Source organism: Mirounga angustirostris, unplaced genomic scaffold, assembly GCF_029215605.1.
Source record: "Mirounga angustirostris isolate CCGP_5_RB_7025 unplaced genomic scaffold, mMirAng1.0.hap1 SCAF_1, whole genome shotgun sequence".
Lineage (NCBI taxonomy): Eukaryota > Metazoa > Chordata > Mammalia > Carnivora > Phocidae > Mirounga > Mirounga angustirostris.
In genome coordinates, this window is record NW_026991709.1 from 125,889,088 (window position 1) to 125,908,263 (window position 19,176).

General features: G+C 37.6%; 1 protein-coding gene across 5 annotated transcripts in view; it reads left to right on the top strand.

The window, feature by feature from the left end:
• Positions 1–19,176, top strand: part of TOPBP1 (DNA topoisomerase II binding protein 1) — a 72,378-nt gene that overhangs the window by 34,420 nt on the left and 18,782 nt on the right. For 4 of the 5 annotated variants that reach the window (XM_064587520.1, XM_064587525.1, XM_064587523.1 and 1 more), the window contains 8 exons: positions 42–253; positions 1,521–1,807; positions 9,964–10,137; positions 10,228–10,337; positions 15,300–15,423; positions 15,998–16,144; positions 16,263–16,365; positions 18,320–18,512. In XM_064587520.1, the coding sequence (XP_064443590.1) occupies positions 42–253; positions 1,521–1,807; positions 9,964–10,137; positions 10,228–10,337; positions 15,300–15,423; positions 15,998–16,144; positions 16,263–16,365; positions 18,320–18,512 (1,350 nt within the window). The remainder of the gene's footprint in view (positions 1–41; positions 254–1,520; positions 1,808–9,963; positions 10,138–10,227; positions 10,338–15,299; positions 15,424–15,997; positions 16,145–16,262; positions 16,366–18,319; positions 18,513–19,176) is intronic. The other variant, XM_064587528.1, reaches the window with a different exon arrangement.

Genomic DNA, 19,176 nt, shown 5'->3' on the forward strand with positions numbered 1-19,176 from the left:
GTGTATATGACCATTTGCTTTTATTTAAATATAATTTTCAGTGTTCAGGAATTCTTTGTTCGCAAATCCAATGCAAAGAAAGGCATGTTTGCCAGTACGCATCTTGTACTGAAAGAACCAGGTGGATCTAAATATGAAGCTGCCAAGAAGTGGAATTTACCAGCAGTCACCATATCTTGGTTGTTGGAGACTGCTAGAATGGGAAAGAGAGCAAATGAAAGCCATTTTCTGATTGAAAAGTCAACTAAAGAAGGTTAATACTTTTATTTTGTTCTTTTATATGTATTTTTACAATTTTATGGTTTCTGGAATATGAATGTGTCAAAGCTTGTTTTTAGAAAAGTTCACTGATTTCTGCTTTTCACATTGAGTGTCGTGCACCACTGTTGAGCATTCCTTATTGGGTGGCAAAATAAACGTGTTCAAAGCAGATACTTAATTTGTACCTGTTCTCTACTGCAGGCACTGTCTGAAAGCTGGAAGATACAAAATAATCTAGAAGCATCCTGGGGTCTCAGTGTTTGAAGTCTTAAGATGTGGGCTAGGATCCCATTTATTGTTCCTTCTGTGGCTCACACGGACATACCGTGTCAATTATGTGTTCTCTCTTCCTCTCATCTTTGGACTTCTGTGCCTTTTTGCTAGCCCACCTCATGCTTGCCTCTTTGTCCTTATCTTTCAGTTCTCAGTTTGGATATCACTTTCTCTAGGAAGCCTTCCTTGACCCACCAACTATAGCCTTTGTCTTGCCGAAACTCCCTGCATTATCCCCTTTAAACCTTTGATCCCAGTGGTGTAATTCTAGTTTGCTTTCACATCTCCCTACTCAGTTACAGGCTCTGAAAGGGCAAAGAATTTGCATGTTTTGGGTGTTATGTATTTCCATTGTCTAGCATTGGATCTGGCATGGCATAGCCATCTATTAAGTGTTTTTGTTAAATGTTCAAAAAAGGCTGGTGGGAGGACACAGTACCCCCTCTTCTAAGATGATGGCATCCCTAGGCAAACTTAAGGGACAAGTCAGTAGCTTGGGAACAGCTCTCAGAGCCATTATTGCTTACCCAAACAGACTGGAAATTTTACAACTGAGGCAAAGTGACATTTAGGTCATGTTAAAATTTCACTAAGAACTTTTTAAAAACTTCACTGTAGTTGTTAACTCATAGTACATGTAATTGGGTTGTTTTTTTTTTAACTGCTGTTGACTGAGATGACACTTACATAATATTTGGCAAATCGTGAGGTTTATTAAAAATATTTCAAGCTACAATATGAAATAGGAAGTCTGATTTCATTAATTGTTTCAGTTGATATGCTTTGTCTAACTCAACATGTATTTTAATACATCATTTGGTTTGTTTCTTGGAAAGTAAGTGTATAACTTTGTGATTTAAAATGTACTTGAGAATTCACATAAAACTAACAGTATGATATAAAAGTATCACTTTGTGTATGCCTCTTTAGAGATAAAAGATGACCTTAGTGGCTCACATTTGTTTCTTTTCATTTTAAATCTCTAGAACAAAGTTTGGAAACTGAAATAACAAACAGGGTGAACCTAAATCCAGATACTCCGGAGCATCCTGTTGCACACCTGGAAACTCACAGGAAAACAGCTGTTACACCTTTAGATATGAACTGCTTTCAGAGTAAAGCTTTCCATGCTGTGATCTCACAACACACCAGACAGGTTTCAGTCTCCCCACCAGTGGGACAGCCACTTCAGAAGGAGCCCTCCTTACATCTGGATACACCATCAAAATTTCTGTCCAAGGACAAACTCTTCAAGCCTTCCTTTGATGTGAAGGTAGGGTTTATAGAAAATGGTCCTGGAGTTAACAATAACAATTTATAGTATATTAAAGTTAAAGCTCCAAATTCTGCATCACCTCTAAAGTTTGTGGTAGTAAGTTTTCCAGAGATATTGGCAGGTAGATTCATATCATTGTGTTCCATCATATACTTAGGGTTGAGATAACAGCTGGAGATAAAATGGTGTGAAATCAGGACTGGGTTCAAGTCCTAGATCACGAACACTATGACTCTAGACAGATCATTTAACATATCCAAGCACAGGCTTTTTCTTTTGTACAAAGAGGGTATCACTTGCTCTGAAAACTCAGATTATTTTAAGGATCAATGAAATGGTGTGATGAAATAATTTTATAAACTACGATATAAACCCATTGCTACTTATATTTTGATTCTAGCAGTACACTCAGTGCTTTGTCTCCAAAAATGTGTCTATTATAATCACCTTATTTTGCAGTCATTTCCCTTGAAAAGATGGGTTGTCTGCATCTTTGTTTGATCTCCTGAGCACTGGAGGATGGCTCCTTTTCTGAGAAATTCATTCACAGATCAAGAGCTTATTTGTCAATAAATGGTTTCCTCTTATTCCCCAAAAATGATTTTCTTCACTATTCCATTCGTAGCTGTTGGCCTTTCAAATGGCTATTGAAATCATTGTTTATGATTTTTTATCCATGAGCCTTTGCACAATTACTGTACTAATCATCTATTGGAGTTCTGCTGATAGGGTATTAAGAAGCAACATTCTGGGCACCTGGGTGGCTCAGTCGGTTAAGTGTCTGACTCTTGATCTCGGCTCAGGGCTTGATCTCAGGGTCTGGAGTTCAAGCCCAGTGTTGGGCTCCATGCTGGACATGGAGCCTACTTAAAAAAACATAAAGCAACATTCTAATAATTTTTACTGATGTGTTTAGGAGTAGGTTTATAAAATTTACAGATTGTTCATCTTCAGAAAATAAATATAAATTGATACTTTGGATAGTTTTCACCAAGCAAAACCTTTGCTCGAAAAAGTAACGTTTGGTACTATCATTGACACTGATCATTATGCCTTAAGAAATAGAGAAAAATCACTGGTTTGAGAACAGATCTAGAATCAGGCTTCTGCTTTGCTTCTTGCTGTCTTTTTTTTTTTTTTTTTTTTAAGATTTTATTTATTTGACAGAGAGAGAATGAGAGAGCACATGAGAGGGGGGAGGGTCAGAGGGAGAAGCAGACTCCCCGCCGAGCAGGGAGCCCGATGCGGGACTCGATCCCGGGACTCCAGGATCATGACCTGAGCCGAAGGCAGTCACTTAACCAACTGAGCCACCCAGGCGCCCCGCTTCTTGCTGTCTTTTAAGGCAGGTCAACCTCTTTGGGCTCCATTATCTCCATCTGTAAAATCATGGAGTATATCTAGATGACCTCTAAGTTCTCTTAGCTCACAGACTCTTTGAATAGTAGATGAAATGATACTAGTAGGCAAGAAAAATAGAAATATTCCCAGTCATTGACACCATTCTTCTTTAGATACCTTGCAGAAAGCTGATGGTTCTGAAATAGTCTCAGTGAAGGCACAAAACACATTTAAAAGTTTTATCATTTTGAATCATAGTTTACTTAGGAGGGTTTTTCTTTTTTCTTTTTTTTTTCCTTTCTTTTTGGGGGGCTGGTTTTGGGGGCCTTTTTTTTTTCTTTTTGGTAATATACAAAATGGTACTTCATCTTACAATCAGTGGTTCTTCAAATTGATGTAATATGGTACATTGGATTTTTTACTCTGAAAACAGAAGGGTCCATGAAATAATCACAAAATTGAACACGTTAGGCCTCATATTTTAAAAATCTCCTATTTAATTTTTAATTGACATACATCAGAAAAGTACAACAAATGTGCTGCTAAATGTTAAAGTTAACAGCTGGAAGGCCACTGTACATATTCAGAAAGAGATCATTGCCAGTGCCATAGAGCCTTCCTCATGCCTCTCATCACTGTTTCCTCCTTCCTCCCAGAGGTGACACTCCTGACTTCTTACACTAGCTTTGTTATGCTTGTTTTTTTTTTTTACTTTTAAATGTGGAATTATAATATATATTCTTCTTGAGTCTTCTTTTTGTTCAGCCTCTGTTTGAAAGCTATGTCCTTGTTCCTGTAACTTTAGTTCATTGATTTCATTGCTGCATAATATTCCATTAAATGGGTATACCACAATTTACGTATCCAGTCTACTGTTGATGAGCATTTAGATGGCTACTAGATTTTTGCTCTTACAAATCATGTAGACATTCTTGTGCATGTCTTTTGAAATATGTGTGCATGCATTTCTTTTTGGTATATACCTAAAAGTGAAATTGCTGGGTCATATTTCAACTTTAGTAGAGACTAACAAACTATCAAAGTGGTTGTACCAGTTTATACTCCTACTAGTAATGCGTTGAGCTCCCAGTGTCCCCCATCCTTGCCAACAAGGAATTATAAGTTGGGGTTTTGGTTTTTGGTTTTTGGTTTGGGTTTGTTTTTTTTTTTACTTGTCACTTGGAAATAATTTCTGACTTACAAAAAGTTGCAAAATAAAAATATTAGAATGAATGCTCATATACCCTTTATTCAGAAATAGAATTTTCATTACTTTCCAGATGGAAAGACTTTGTTTTGTTTTTAATTTCTTGTTTTATTACATTGTGATTAGAGTGTTGTTTGTAATATTTCTACTTCATAGAACTTACTGATCTTTGTGCCCTGATATATGATCAGTTTTTGAGAACACTTCTTGATTTTTGAGAACATTTTATGAGAAGATACATTCTCCAACATGGATAGTCTTTGCTATACACACACACACAGACACGATATGACTTACTGATTATGTTGTTTAGATCTTTTATATCCTTTCCTATTTTTTGTTCATTGAACTCATACTAAGTGGTGTTTTCAAGTTTCCTAATATGGTGTGTTTCTGTTTCTTGCATCTCGTGTGGTTTGCTATGTTAATTAGTGCATAGATATAACTATTAATGTAGCTTGTAATATGTTCTTTTTCTCATTTAATACTTTTTGGCTTGAAGTCTACCTTGGTATCAGGATTTCAATTCGTACTATCTTGTGATTTTCATTTGCCTTATAATCCTGTGCATTCCTTCATTTTAGCCTTTGGGGATTGCTGTATTTTAAAGGTAGAATTGAGCATAGAATTGAGTTTTGCTTTATGAGCCATTTAAAAAATCTTTTTCTTTCAACCAGGTGACCTGAGCACATTCACATTTAATATGATTTATATTTGGTCTCAATTCTGTCATATATTGTAATTACTTTATGTTATCTATGTGTGTATGTTACGTGTTTCTTCAGGTATCTGTTTTTGTTTTTGTTTTTTTCCTTATTTAGGAAAGGGTTTGTTAGTTTTTTGTGTTTTTTTATTTTTTTTAAAGATTTTATTTATTTATTTGAGAGAGAGAGAATGAGATAGAGCATGAGAGGGGGGAGAGCCAGAGGGAGAAGCTGACTCCCCGCCGAGCAGGGATCCCGATGCGGGACTCGATCCCGGGACTCCAGGATCATGACCTGAGCCGAAGGCAGTCGCTTAAGCAACTGAGCCACCGAGGCACCCCTGTTGTTTTTTTTTTTTAAAGATTTATTTATTCACTTGAGAGAGCGAGAATGAGAGAGTACATGAGAGGGGGGAGGATTAGAGGGAGAAGCAGGCTCCTCGCTGAGCAGGGAGCCTGATGCGGGACTCGATCCAGGGACTCCAAGATCATGACCTGAGCCGAAGGCAGTTCCTTAACCAACTGAGCCACCCAGGCGCCCAAGGGTTTGGTTTTTTGTTTGTTTGTTTGGTTGGTTTTTTTTTTTAAAGATTTTATTTATTCATTTGAGAGAGAATGAGATAGAGAGAGCATGAGAGGGGGAGGGTCAGAGGGAGAAGCAGACTCCCTGCTGAGCAGGGAGCCCGATGCGGGACTCGATCCTGGGACTCCAGGATCATGACCTGAGCCGAAGGCAGTTGCCCAACCAACTGAGCCACCCAGGCGCCCCGCCCAAGGGTTTGTTAGTTTTATTCTTATGGTGCCCTTAAACCCCCTTCTTACTTAACCTTTTGTCAGTTGTAAATGATGTTTTGACCCCTGCTGCTTCTGTTGCAGTCAGTAATCTTATTCTGTTTCTCCATTTTCTCTCTTCCACTGTTTTTAATTACATTTATCTACTTTGTCAGAAAATAAAATATATATATATTTTTAACTCATGGACCTCACCCTTGTTGAGTCTTAACTCTATAGTCAAATATGTGAAATGCTCACTGTCATTCCTTTGTGAAGTTTCCCTGTCATCTGTTGGTAGGATGAAGTGCATCCTCTAGAATACTTGGGAAGGACACATGTATACAATATTTCCTGAGTTCTGCACATTCAAAACCTTTACCAAGACCTTGATTCTTTGACAGATTGTTTGGATGTATTGTTCCTGATTTGCATTTTTTGTTTCTTGAGTTTCCTGAAAATGCTAATCCACTGCTGCCTTTCTTTGTATATATTGTTTTTGAAAATTCTGATGCCAATCTAACTATGTTGTTTTTGTAAGTTAATTTCATCTTTTTTGCCTGAAGGCCATGTGGAGTTTTCTTTAGAATATCTTTAAAATTTAATAATTTTACAAGGGTATGTCTAGATAATGATTGTTCTCCATCAGTTTTCCCTAGTACATGGCAGGTGTTTAAATGTTTGGAATTTGAATCCTTCTCCAAATTTTTGGTCTGAGAGATTAGAAGAAGTGAGCTGCCAATCAACTGAGTTGAATGGAACAGGTTGGGATCAGGGCCTCAGATCAAGAGTTTGTATTTTTGACACATAAAGTTTGAGATGCCTGTTAGATATCCAAGTACTGTTGTCAAATAGGTAGTTACATACATAGCTTGAAGTTTGGGTAATGATCTGGGCTAGAGAAAGAAATTTGGGGATTCGAGTTTGTAGGTAATATTTAAAGCCGTATGAGAATAGATGCCAAGTGAGCAAGAGAAGAAAAATGTCCAAGGAATACTCTGAGGGATTCACATTTAGAGGAGGAACCAGCAGGGGAGACTGAGAAGGAGCCACCAGTGAGGGAAGAGAAAGCCTAGAGATTGTCTTAGAGGCCACATAAGAAAATATTTCAGGAAGAATAGTTAATTGTGTCAGATGCTGCTGAAAGTCAAGAAAGGTCAGAACAGAAAATTGACTACTGGATTTAGCATTATGGAGGTCACTGGTGATCTTAACAGAAAGGGTTTTGATGACATGGTGGAAGTGGAAGCCAGTATAGATTCATATGGGAATGTGAGAAGTTTATAGACATTGAATATAAACAGTGCGTTTGAGGAATCTTACCTGTAAAGGGGAACCAAGAAATGGGGTGGTTGCTGCAGGGCATAGTAGAGTCAAAAGAGGGTTGTTTTATTTTCAAGATAGGACAAATAACTGTAGGGGAGCCTGGGTGGGGTGGCTCAGTGCCTTCGGCTCAGGTCATGATCCCGTGGTCCTGCCATCAGGCCCACGTCAGGCTCCCTTGCTCTCCCTCTCCCAGTGCACTCGCCCTGCTTGTGATCTCTCTCTCTCTGCCAAATAAATACATAAAATCTTAAAAAAAAAAACGAAAAAAAGAAAATAACTGTATGCCAGTATGGCCAATCTAGTAGAGATCTAGTTGATGTAGACAAGAGGGGAGAATTGCTGAAGCCACATCCCTTGAGTTGTGAGAGAGGTTGGGATCTAGTGCTTAAGTGGAGGGAAATACCAGAGAGGAAGCAATGTTAATGGCACAGGCGCAGAAATCAGGTAGATGTGATACGGGAGGTTGATTTCTTTTTTGGTTGAAGAATCCTTTTAAATGCTATACAGAAATCTTTGAAAAACTTTAGCAAATAGAAAGTCTTACCATATTCTCACAAAGAAGGTTAAACATTGTAAAGATCTGTAAAGGTAATATAAATCCTATTAGAAATGCAAGCAAAAATAGTATTAAAAATCTGAAAAGAGGGATGGCTGGGTGGCTTAGTAGGTTAAGCATCTGCCTTTGGCTCAGGTCATGATCCCAGGGTCCTGGGATCGATCCCCGCATTGGGCTTCCTGCTTGGCGGGGAGTCTGCTTCTCCCTCTCCCTCTCCCCCAGCTCTCTCTCTCTCTCTCTCCCTCCCTCTCTCTCAAATAAATAAAATCTTAAAAAAAAAATCTGAAAAGGATAATTGAGGGTAGGCAGTAGCCCTACTAGTTATTCAAGCGTTGTATGTAGTTGCAGTAATTGAAGCAGTGTGTCATCACATGAGTACTCCTACTAATACACAGGATTACACCCCATAGATAGGAGAATGTATTATATGATAAAGGTGGCATTCAAATCAGGCAACTGGGTAACCATCTGAGAAAACGCAAAGAAAACTCACCCCTTACATCAGAATAAATTTCAGAGGATTAGATATTTAAATACAAGAAATGAAGGCATAAAAATTATAGAACAGGCCATGAAAGAGTAAGTTTGTTTTTCAATAATCCCAGCATTAGGAAGGCCTTTCTTTTTTTTTAAGATTTTATGTATTTATTTGACAGAGCACAAGCAGGGGGAGAAGCAGGCAGAGGGAGAAGCAGGCTCCCCGCTGAGCCAGGAGCCAGATGTGGGGCTCGATCCCAGGACCCTGGGATCACGACCTGAGCCGAAGGCAGACGCTTAACCATCTGAGCCACCCAGGCGCCCCAAGGAAGACCTTCCTAACTATAACATATACCTCAAAAGAAATAAAAGGTTCATATGAATCTGACAGCATTAAAAAATTCTCCACATTCAGCCCTAGATTTTATAAATGTGTAATAAAAGTATTTAAAAATTCTCCATGGCAAAAATTTGACAACAAATTGGAAACAAATGCATGTATATCTCAATGGATATGTATACATACAAACTCATACAAATATATTCAGGCAAGTGAATAAAAAAGACAAAGCAGGATGGCTGGGTGGCTCAGTCCATTAAGCATCTGACTCTGGATTTCAGCCCAGGTCATGATGTCAGGGTTGTGGGATCGAGCCCTGCGTCTGGCTTGTGCTCATTCTGCTTGAGATTCTCCCTCTGCCCCTCCCCCTGCACTCTCACTCTCTAAATAAATAAATAAATAAAACCTTAAAAAAAAAAAAAAACAATGGGGAAAAAATGGACAAATGGACAAAAGTTAGGAAGAGATAGCTGTCACAAAAAAAATAGAAGTATTATACATGCATAAAGATGTTTAATCTCGTTTAGTATAAAAGGGTGGGAAATTAAAGCATACAGTTAAATTTTTTTGACCTATCAGATGGGCAAAAAAGAAAAATCTCATTACCCACTGTGCTGTCAAACATGTTGGGAAACACTCTAATGCTTTGCTCGTGAGAATGTCAACATTGTTACATAAGTTTTGCTTAAATGTTTCCCTTTACTCTTTCTTACGTGTGCAAAATGGTGTGTGTACAAGGTTGTTGGTTGCATCATTATGCTTGCAAAAGATTGTTAATCTAAATATTCATCAGTTGAGCAGTGGTAAATACAGTCAGCTGTGTGCATGGAATACTATACAGATGGAAAAGAAAATGAGCAGCAGTGTCCTGAATAACAGTGATCCCTTCTCATGAAGGAACTGTGGATGGCTTGGGAACAGGAATGTATTTTGTCCTTTTGAGGATTTTTCACAATTCTCAGTTCAGTCGACTGACTCACCTTACAGTTCAGATCTTGCTTATATCCATCCTTGCTTGTTTCCTTCCGTGTTTATTGTTTGTTTATTTTGCTCTTTGGTGTCCTTAATTTTAACTGCACCTCCCACTCCAAGGTTCAGCCAAATATGGTGAGCACAGCTGAAAATGTAAGCATGTTAGTCTCTTCCAACCCATTTGCTGGACAGTATGAAGTTTTTTTTTCTTTATTATGTTCAGATGCAGATAATATTTCATTCTTTTTGTTGTTTGGAGGAAAACTGGAGGAGGCTAAAGCTGTAATCCAATTAATTTTGAGGATTATCTCTCTTCTCTCTTACCTCTCCTTTTTCTCTTTCCCTGTACTGTTTACCTTCCTTTTCCCTTCTGTCCCCTCTTCTTCCCTTCTGTCCTTTTCAATCCTCTTCCTCCTACTTTTCTTTCTCCCCCTTTCTCTCTCCCCTGACGTACATATAGGATGCGCTTGCAGCCTTGGAAACTCCAGGAGGTCCTAGCCAGCAGAAAAGGAAACTGAGTACGCCACTTTCAGAAGTCATTGTCAGAAACTTGAAACTTGCTTTGGCAAATAGCTCTCGAAATGCTGTTGCTCTGTCTGCCAGCCCTCAGCTGAAGGGTGCCCAATCGGAGAAGGTAGAATTAGATCTCTTATTAAAAGCAAGTTGTAGATAAAATATTTCAAACAATAATAGTTGATCTGTTTCTTTTCTTTCCTATGGACAGGAAGAAGCCCCCAAGCCACTTCACAAGGTAGTGGTATGTGTGAGTAAGAAACTCAGTAAGAAGCAGGGTGAACTGAATGGGATTGCAGCCTCTCTAGGAGCAGATTACAGGTAGTTGACACATCTTTCTGTTTTGGTACTGATATTATCTACACATATAGAAAAACCTAAAGCTATTGTGAGCATCCACAAAGGAACATTTATTTTGCCTTTTAGCATGTCATATTGTCTGCAGTATCTCCAGTTGATTTTTCATTTACTACATCCTTGAAAAATACCCACTCCCATTATCAGTTCACATTGATATGTGTATTTTTTAGGGTATGTGCAACCAATATTTGAGAACCTATTTTGTGCCACTCACTATTCTAGAAACTTAGAAACTTGGGTTCCGTGAATTATGAGTACAAGAAGAATGCCTAATACATTCAATAAAAGATTCATAGCACATTCACTCATGAGATATGAGGTGAGTTTCAGAGTAGAGCCCTTCTGTGAGCAGTGCTGCAGCCCTCCAGGAATCAAATGGTCTTTTTTGTAGGATGATTTAATTTCTATTCATTTTCCCTACTTTAGAGGCATAGATTATCAGATCTGCCCTCCACCTGACAGCCACACTAGAGACAGCCTCTAGCATAGATGGCATGTGTGCAGGGATTGAGAGAGCCTTATCCATGCCAGCCAATCTTGAGTCCATCGTACTCCACTGTCGGCAGTGCTAGGTTTCTTAATCACTTGTATTCAATCATTTGTAGATAGCATAATGATTGGTTCTATAAGTAACAGACAGTTTGAGAAATACGTTTGGCTTTATCTTCACCTTTGCTAAGTGTTACTTTGGTTAGCTTTCTATCTGATAAATTAGATCAGGAGAATAAAAATAAAATGTATCTGAATGCATCCATCAAAAAGAATGAAATCTTGCCATTTGCAACGACGTGAATGGAACTGGAGGGTAGTATGCTGAGCGAAATAAGTCAATCAGAGAAAGACATGTATCATATGACCTCACTGATATAAGGAATTCTTAATCTCAGGAAACAAACAGGGTTGCTGGAGTGGTGGGGGATGGGAGGGATGGGGTGGCTGGGTGATAGACATTGGGAAGGGTATGTGCTATGGTGAGCACTGTGAAGTGTGCAAGACTGTTGAATCACAGATCTGTACCTCTGAAGCAGATAATACATTATATGTTTAAAAAAAAAGAAGATAGCGGGGGGCGGGAATTGGAGGGGGAGATGAACCATGAGAGACTATGGACTCTGAAAAACAAACTGAGGGTTCTAGAGGGGAGGGGGGTAGGAGGATGGGTTAGCCTGGTGATGGGTATTAAAGAGGGCACATTCTGCATGGAGCAGTGGGTGTTATATGCAAACAATGAATCATGGAACACTACATCAAAAACTAATGATGTAATGTATGGTGATTAACAAAACATAATAAAAAAAGAGAAAAAAAATAAAATGTATCTGAGATAGTTATAAGCATCTTTTTTTTTTTTTTAAAGATTTTATTTATTTATTTGAGAGAGAGAGAATGAGAGAGAGCACATGAGAGGGGGGAGGGTCAGAGGGAGAAGCAGACTCCCTGCCAAGCAGGGAGCCCGATGCGGGACTCGATCCAGGGACTCCAGGATCATGACCTGAGCCGAAGGCAGTCGCTTAACCAACTGAGCCACCCAGGCGCCCTAGTTATAAGCATCTTAATGTGTTTAATGTATCTGTTGTAGAAAAGAAAAGCTTTCTTACTTGTTAGAACTAATATTTGTATTACCTGTTTTGTATATTAATATATCTACTATATGATTACATATTATTATATTTATATTACCTTTTACCAGTTGCTGAGCTCTTAGTAAGAGCCAAGCTTTATCTCATTTCATTCTCACAAGAGTCCTGTGAGGGTGTATATATTTGTCAAAGTTGAGTGCTTTATTGTATATTCTCTTTGCATGTGGACTTGATGTAAGACATAAAAAGAACCTATAGAACTTGAATTTTAATAAGACTTAAAATGCCAGTCCTCTCAGTGTGAAAAATAGATTCTGTTGCTGAAATTCCTAAATAAGATTTAACTGATTAAAAGTTTGCTTAAATCTATTCCTTGGGGCGCCTGGGTGGTGCAGTCAGTTAAGTGTCCATCTCTTGGTTTTGGCTCAGATTGTGATATCAGGGTCATGAGATTGAGCCCTACGTCGGGCTCTGCACTCAGCAAGGAGTCTGCTTAAGACTTTATCTCCCTCTCCCTCTGTCCCTCCATCCCCACCCCCAACTCGTGCACACGCTTACTCACTCTCTAAATAAATAAATCTTTAAAAAAAGTCTATTTCTGGGGCGCCTGGGTGGCTCAGTTGGTTAAGCTACTGCCTTCGGCTCAAGTCATGATCCTGGAGTCCCTGGATCGAGTCCTGCATCGGGCTCCCTGCTCGGCAGGGAGTCTGCTTCTCCCTCTGACCTTCCCGACCTTCCCCCCTCTCATGTGCTCTCTCTCTCAGATAAATAAATAAAATCTTTTTTAAAGCAAAATATTTCTGAAAGGGATTTCTCAGATTTGGTGAAGTCTCTAATATGTAGAGGTTACAATATTTATATGTTCATAGGGTAATCTGTTCTCAAATGAAACTGTCCCACTTATTCCCATCCATAAGCTAGAACCTGAGCATCCTGAAGAGATATCTGATACTGCCTCCCACTTCCTACAGTTAAACATCTAGGCCAGATCTCTTCAGCATGTCATAGCATTACCTCTTCTAAAAGGATTTCACAAATATAACAACTACCTTTTTTTTTTAATTAGGTGCCACGCCCAATGTGGAGCCCAGTACATGGCTTGAACTCATTACTCTGAGATTAAGACCTGAGCTGAGATCAGGAGTCGGACACTTAACCAACTGAGCCACCTAGGCGCCCCATAACTTAACTACTTTTATAATTTTAAAAAATGAAAGTCATCAGAAGGCACATAATCATAGAATTTTAGTATGTAAATGCCTGTGCCTGATGACACTGGAAGAAAACAGAGTATTTATTCATATGTTTACATACATATGTAAAATCACCTAAAATGCTGCAGCCACAAGGCTGAAACAGATATAGGGACTCAGATACCAGGAGCAGCATTTCTGTCAGTAACAGGACTTTACCAAGAGTTGTTCATAATCTGGCAAAGTTACAAATTAAGCAAAGTATAGTCTTCCATCAGTTGCTTAGTAGTTGGATGTTTGATACATTAGTGTATATTTAAACTGGAAAAAAAAAAACCTCACTTGTGTTTATAAGTAAAACAGGCCTCAGACTCATCTAATTATAAACAAACTTTTTTTTAACCTCTGAATTTGTGTCAGGACATTAGAAAATCATGCAAGATATGGGATAATTGTATGTATAACTCTTCCTCAGAATTTCTAGCATCCCTTCACCTTACTAAATGCTCATCATATAAACACATTATTATAACAACCAAAATCACTCCCACAAATTTACAAAATAGCTTGTAAAGTAACAATTTTGCTGAAAGCACTGATCTAGGCCAGAGAATCAGCCATCTGTTTTTGTAAGTGAGGTTTTATTGGAACACAGCCATGCCTGTTCACATATTATCTATGGCTACTTTCATGCAAGGGAAGAGTTGAGTAGTTTTAACTTTTTACATTTACAACTTTTTGCCCTGCAAAGCCTAAAAAATTTATTATCTGGCCTTGTAAGAAAAAATTTGCTAATTCCTGATCTAAACCTTTGAGGATCATTGACAGTCTGTCATTAAAGGGTCTCAGAGGACTGAAACTCACATTTTCCATATTACTGCAGTGAGGCATGAGCAAGATGAATCAGGCAGAAATGTTCCTCTTATTTTTTTAATTATAATTTATTTAAGTTTCTATTGTTTTCCCTAACAGCAGAAGTAGAAACAACTATTAGACTAACAAATTAGGCAAGGTGTTCTTTACTATTATTTTGAAGGAAACACAGACAATAGAGTAGGAAATAGAGGTGTTTATAATATAACTTAGAGGGAGATAGGCCTTCTTAATTTGTTTAACTTGGCTATTTAGAAAGTAGAGTTATTTCTTATTTAGGAAATGGAAAGTATGTTAAGCGTCCATAATGAGAAACCTATTTATTTTGGTGATTATATTCAGAAATAAAATTTTTACTTTCTCTTTGGTTTTTACTTGATTTTAAGAAGGATAGTATATATTTTACAATTTTTAAATTATTTTCCTAGGTCAAGAAACTATTCCATGGGAAGAATCAAGAGATTGTAGGCTAATGTACTCATTAAGAGTATGGGTTTTGAAGTCAAAACTGGCTCTACCACTTACTGAATATCCTTAAACATGTTACTTAACCTTCAGTTTCCTTATCTGTAAAGTAGATATAATAATATCAGTGTGTTAGGATTGTTGAGAGGAATAGGTGAGATGTTGTGTAAAGTACATAGTTTATTATGGCACACAGAGCAAATGTACAATGACTAGTAACTGCCAATAACTGGAGGACAGATTGGAGGCTTTGCCCATTTGATTGATTTTTTTTTTATTCTTAATGTTAATCCCCATACATTACATCATTAGTTTTAGATGTAGTGTTCCATGATTCATTGTTTGTGCATAACACCCAGTGCTCCATGCAGAATGTGCCCTCCTCAATACCCATCACCAGGTAACCCATCCTCCCACCGCCCTCCCCTCTAGAACTCTCAGTTTGTTTTTCAGAGTCCATCGTCTCTCATGGTGCTTTGCCTATTTGATTGATTTTTAAAATACCTTTATTGTTACTATAAAGTGATACTCATTGTAAAAAAAGAAAATTTAAACAATTCAAAAAAGTATAAAGAAGCAAGTAATATTTTTTAAAGATTACCCTCCAGATCTCTCTCTGAACTTACATACCTAGAGAGATATATGTAAAATTTGACCAAAAAAAAAATGGAGCCTGTCATTTAATGTCCATGATTACTCTAGATAGTGAAAGTTGGGTGAAAGTGAATATATTCTGTTCGTAGAGAGTAATGATCATCTTAAACTCAGATATTTCTCTTAGTTATTTGTTTTTTAAAATTTGGTTGTTTCAGATGGAGTTTTGATGAAACGGTGACTCATTTCATTTATCAAGGCCGACCAAATGACACTAACCGAGAGTATAAATCTGTAAAAGAAAGAGGAGTACACATTGTTTCAGAACACTGGCTTTTAGAAGTAAGCAATACTTTTTTTCCTTCCCTCTCTGTTAAATGAGAATGTATACAAACATTGTTTCAGGACACAAACCAGTTTCCATGTACGTAAACAAGTTTGATAACCTTAGTTAACAGTGCACATTTCATTTCTTTAGCATTAAAAACTTAAGATCAGTCCCTAAATACTTAAGTCTTTAATGGGTACTCTTTCCAATTTCTCTGATTCTTTTCCCTAATTAAAGATGATGTGAAAGATAATATTATAGTAATTTAAGGAGAATTAATTTAGCATGGCAATGCAGTTCAGAACTGTTTTCTTTCTGGGTATTCCCAGGAGTATGAATGATACCTTGGCAAAAGCATAGGAATGAATTAGATCTTATTCTTCAGTGTACATGACATTAAAATTAGTGAGGACAATTTTGTCATTTGTATGATGGTATGTTTCAGTGTCACCTACTTTTCAAAATTTTAATTCTGTAAACTTCTGCTGTCTTAGGACATAACCTATTGGTTGTCCTTATTCTACTTAACGTAATTTATTCACTAAGATGTTTTTCAGTCCTGTTTTAAAGCATGCCATTATATTGCAGTGTGCGCAAGAGTATAAACATCTTCCTGAATCTCTTTATCCACATACTTACAATCCCAAAATGAGCTTGGATATCAGTACAGTGCAAGATGGCAGACTCTCTAATAGTCGACTACTCTCAGCGGATTCAACAACAAAGGATGATGAGGTAGATAATATGGATAACACATTTACCTCCTCCTTAAGCTGAATGTATAATCATACAGTGCTGTGAAACTTTATGCAGTGACTTGGTTTAAGAAATTGTAACTTTTTTCCTTGAATAGCCAAATCATTTGCTTATAGAAGAAAACGATATAGACAGTATAACCACCAGTAACAAAGAATCAGCAAAATCAAATGGAGATGGAAGGAATGACTCTAAAGGAGGTAAAATATTTTAAATTACAAAAAAATTTTGTTTACAAACATATATCTTTCATACAGAATGCTTCCTTTGCTCGGAAAGACAAAGTTGTTTTCTGTGTCGCTATAAAGCATATATTTGAGGATTGAATTGAAGTTCCATGCCAGTCATTAAGTAATAATATGCAAAGCTTTAGTGATTTATAAGTGTGAAACTTGTGAAATCTGTGGAACTAGGTATTTTACAGAGGTAGTGTGATACAGCCCTATTTTGTGAAAGGTAGGTGGAATTGATGGTTTTGTAAAAATTTGTTCTTTGGTTCAGTTCATTCCAGTAACTTTCAAAAAGCTTTAGTATATGTATAATATATTTTGACATATGCACATGGTTTAAAGGTATGGAAGGATGCATGAAGAGTTTCTCCCACTCTTCTAATGTTTTTAGTTTCTTAGGTGTCCTAGAGCTTTATGCATACACAATCAATCATAAATACATATATTCTCCTCTTCTGTACTTTTAAAAAAATGTATAAAGGGTGGACATACTATATATGCTGTTTTATAATTTGATCTTTATCTTTTTGCTTAATAGTTCAACTTGTACAGTGTTTCATATTGGTACATGAGCTTCTTTGGTCTTTTTCTTTTTCTTTTTTTTTTCTTTTCCGACTGTATAGTATTCATTGTGTTGACCAAGAAGAAGAGGCTGTAAAGCAACCAAAAGCTATTATTTGGGGTTTTCAGGATTGCGGGTGATATAGTCCACTGAAACTCCTTATTGCAAGCAGGGATTACAGGCTTATATAGGCAAAAACCCCACAAGGTTATATAACTTGTTTTGAAAGAAATATGATTGGTGTTGTCAGAGTTTTTTTTTTTTTTAACATTTTATTTATTTGAGAGAGAGCACAAGCCAGAGGAAGGGCAGAGGGCGAGGGAGAAGCAGGCTCCCCACTGAGTAGGGAGCCAGATGTGGGGCTCCATCCCAGGACCCTGGGATCATGACCTGCGCTGAAGGCAGACACTTAACCAGCTGAGCTACCCAGGTGCCCCTAATGCTGTCAGAGTTTAAACTGATACAAGATTATTATTTGGCTAACAGGTCGTATCTCTTTTTCAGTCCAAAATAGAAGGATATGTTCTAGGAGGTGCTGGAGTTGGCAATTGACAAGTCACAGTTGACAGTAGTTAACAGTTCATGGTGTTCTGGGAATTGAAACAGGAGACTGTGCGTAGGCCCTACTTTCTCAGCGTCCTTTGACTGTTTTGAGTGACTCTCTTAGCGGTGCTTCATTTTGAATCTTCTTTTCACAACTGGATGAATGGCCATTTAGTCAGTCCCTTTTATGGGCATCCAGGTTATTTCTGATTTCTTGCTATTACAAAGAGTGCTGCAGTGAATAAATTTGTATCTATATATGTCCTATTTTTAATGGATTAATATTTTCTATTTTCCTTACTCATTTTACCCTACTTACTGGAGCTTTCCTTATGACTTACCTATTTAGTTAGTCCCACTCAGTTCATTCCAAAAATGTTTATTTAGTCCCATTGCGTTTAATCTACAAGGAAACCAAAAATAAATATATTGTGGTCTGTTTTCAAGGACCAAAGGGGAAAATCACATATGTTAATTTCTGTAATGTACCTCAGAGTGTGGTACATAACACAGGAGAGGGTCAGAAGCAGTCAGGGGGCTCTACAAAAGGGATAATCACCAGGTCTTAGCAGTGTGTCTTAGTAGAGCTTCTTGATTTTTTTCATACACAGTTGTCCTGGTAAGGACTGCCTTTATGTTCTGAGTATTCCTAGTCTTAGTACATTACTATAGCCTGTTGTAAGTATTCAGTAAATGTCAAGTTAATAAATTTGTGTTCAGCCAGATCTAGACAAAACAGTTAATGTGAATGAGATGCGATAAAAAAGAGAAACTTAAAAAAAGAGAAACTTAATTGGTGTATTTTTGTGTGTTTTCAAGCTCTGACACAGACCTTGGAGATGAGAGAAAACTTTCAAAAGCAGCTGCAGGAAATAATGTCTGCAACATCAATAGTGAAACCCCAAGGACAGAGGGCTTCCCTTTCAAGAAGTGGTTGTAACAGTGCTTCTTCAACCCCTGATAGCACTCGCTCTGCCCGCAGTGGGCGAAGTAGAGTCCTGGAGGCACTGAGGTATGTACCCGTCACTGATGGCAGAAAGGAGTGACTCGGTGACTTGAGAGAAGGGTACCTCATTCTTTAGCTTCCTGCTGGCTCAGTTCCACGAGTTAAGCCTAATTTTGCACCTTTTCTGGGGTGGGGGTGTGGCAATCAGTAAAGAAAAAGATTAGAATATCAGGACCAGGAAAAGGGTTATACTACTGGGCTTTATTTAGCCCAAACTATATATATTATATACTGGTTATGTGGCCTTTTACTGGCTAGCTTTTCCTTCCTCCCTGGCTTTTTCTCCTTCCGTCCCTTGTTCCAAGCAGTTCTAGAATTCTTACTTTGGGGTAGGAAGCAGACAAAGCTTTATTCCATACCAAGCAACTGCTTTGACATTGTGGTGTGATTAATATTTTTTTGTAACCTCCCCTGAGAAGAAAATGATTTTAAGATCCAGTTTGCCTCATTTGAAATGGATTCAATGGGTAATTCTCTCTGTTTTGTCATGTTAGTGTAAATATTAGTTCTAAATTAGTTATTTCTTATTAAAACTACATGTATTTTGTATTCTCTTTACAAATTTATCTTCTAGGAAAGGTGATTACAGATCTCAGTGTGATATGATTGAAGTTCAGTAGTATAACTTCATCTTTTTCCTGATATAAGAATCTCCAATTGTATGACGAGT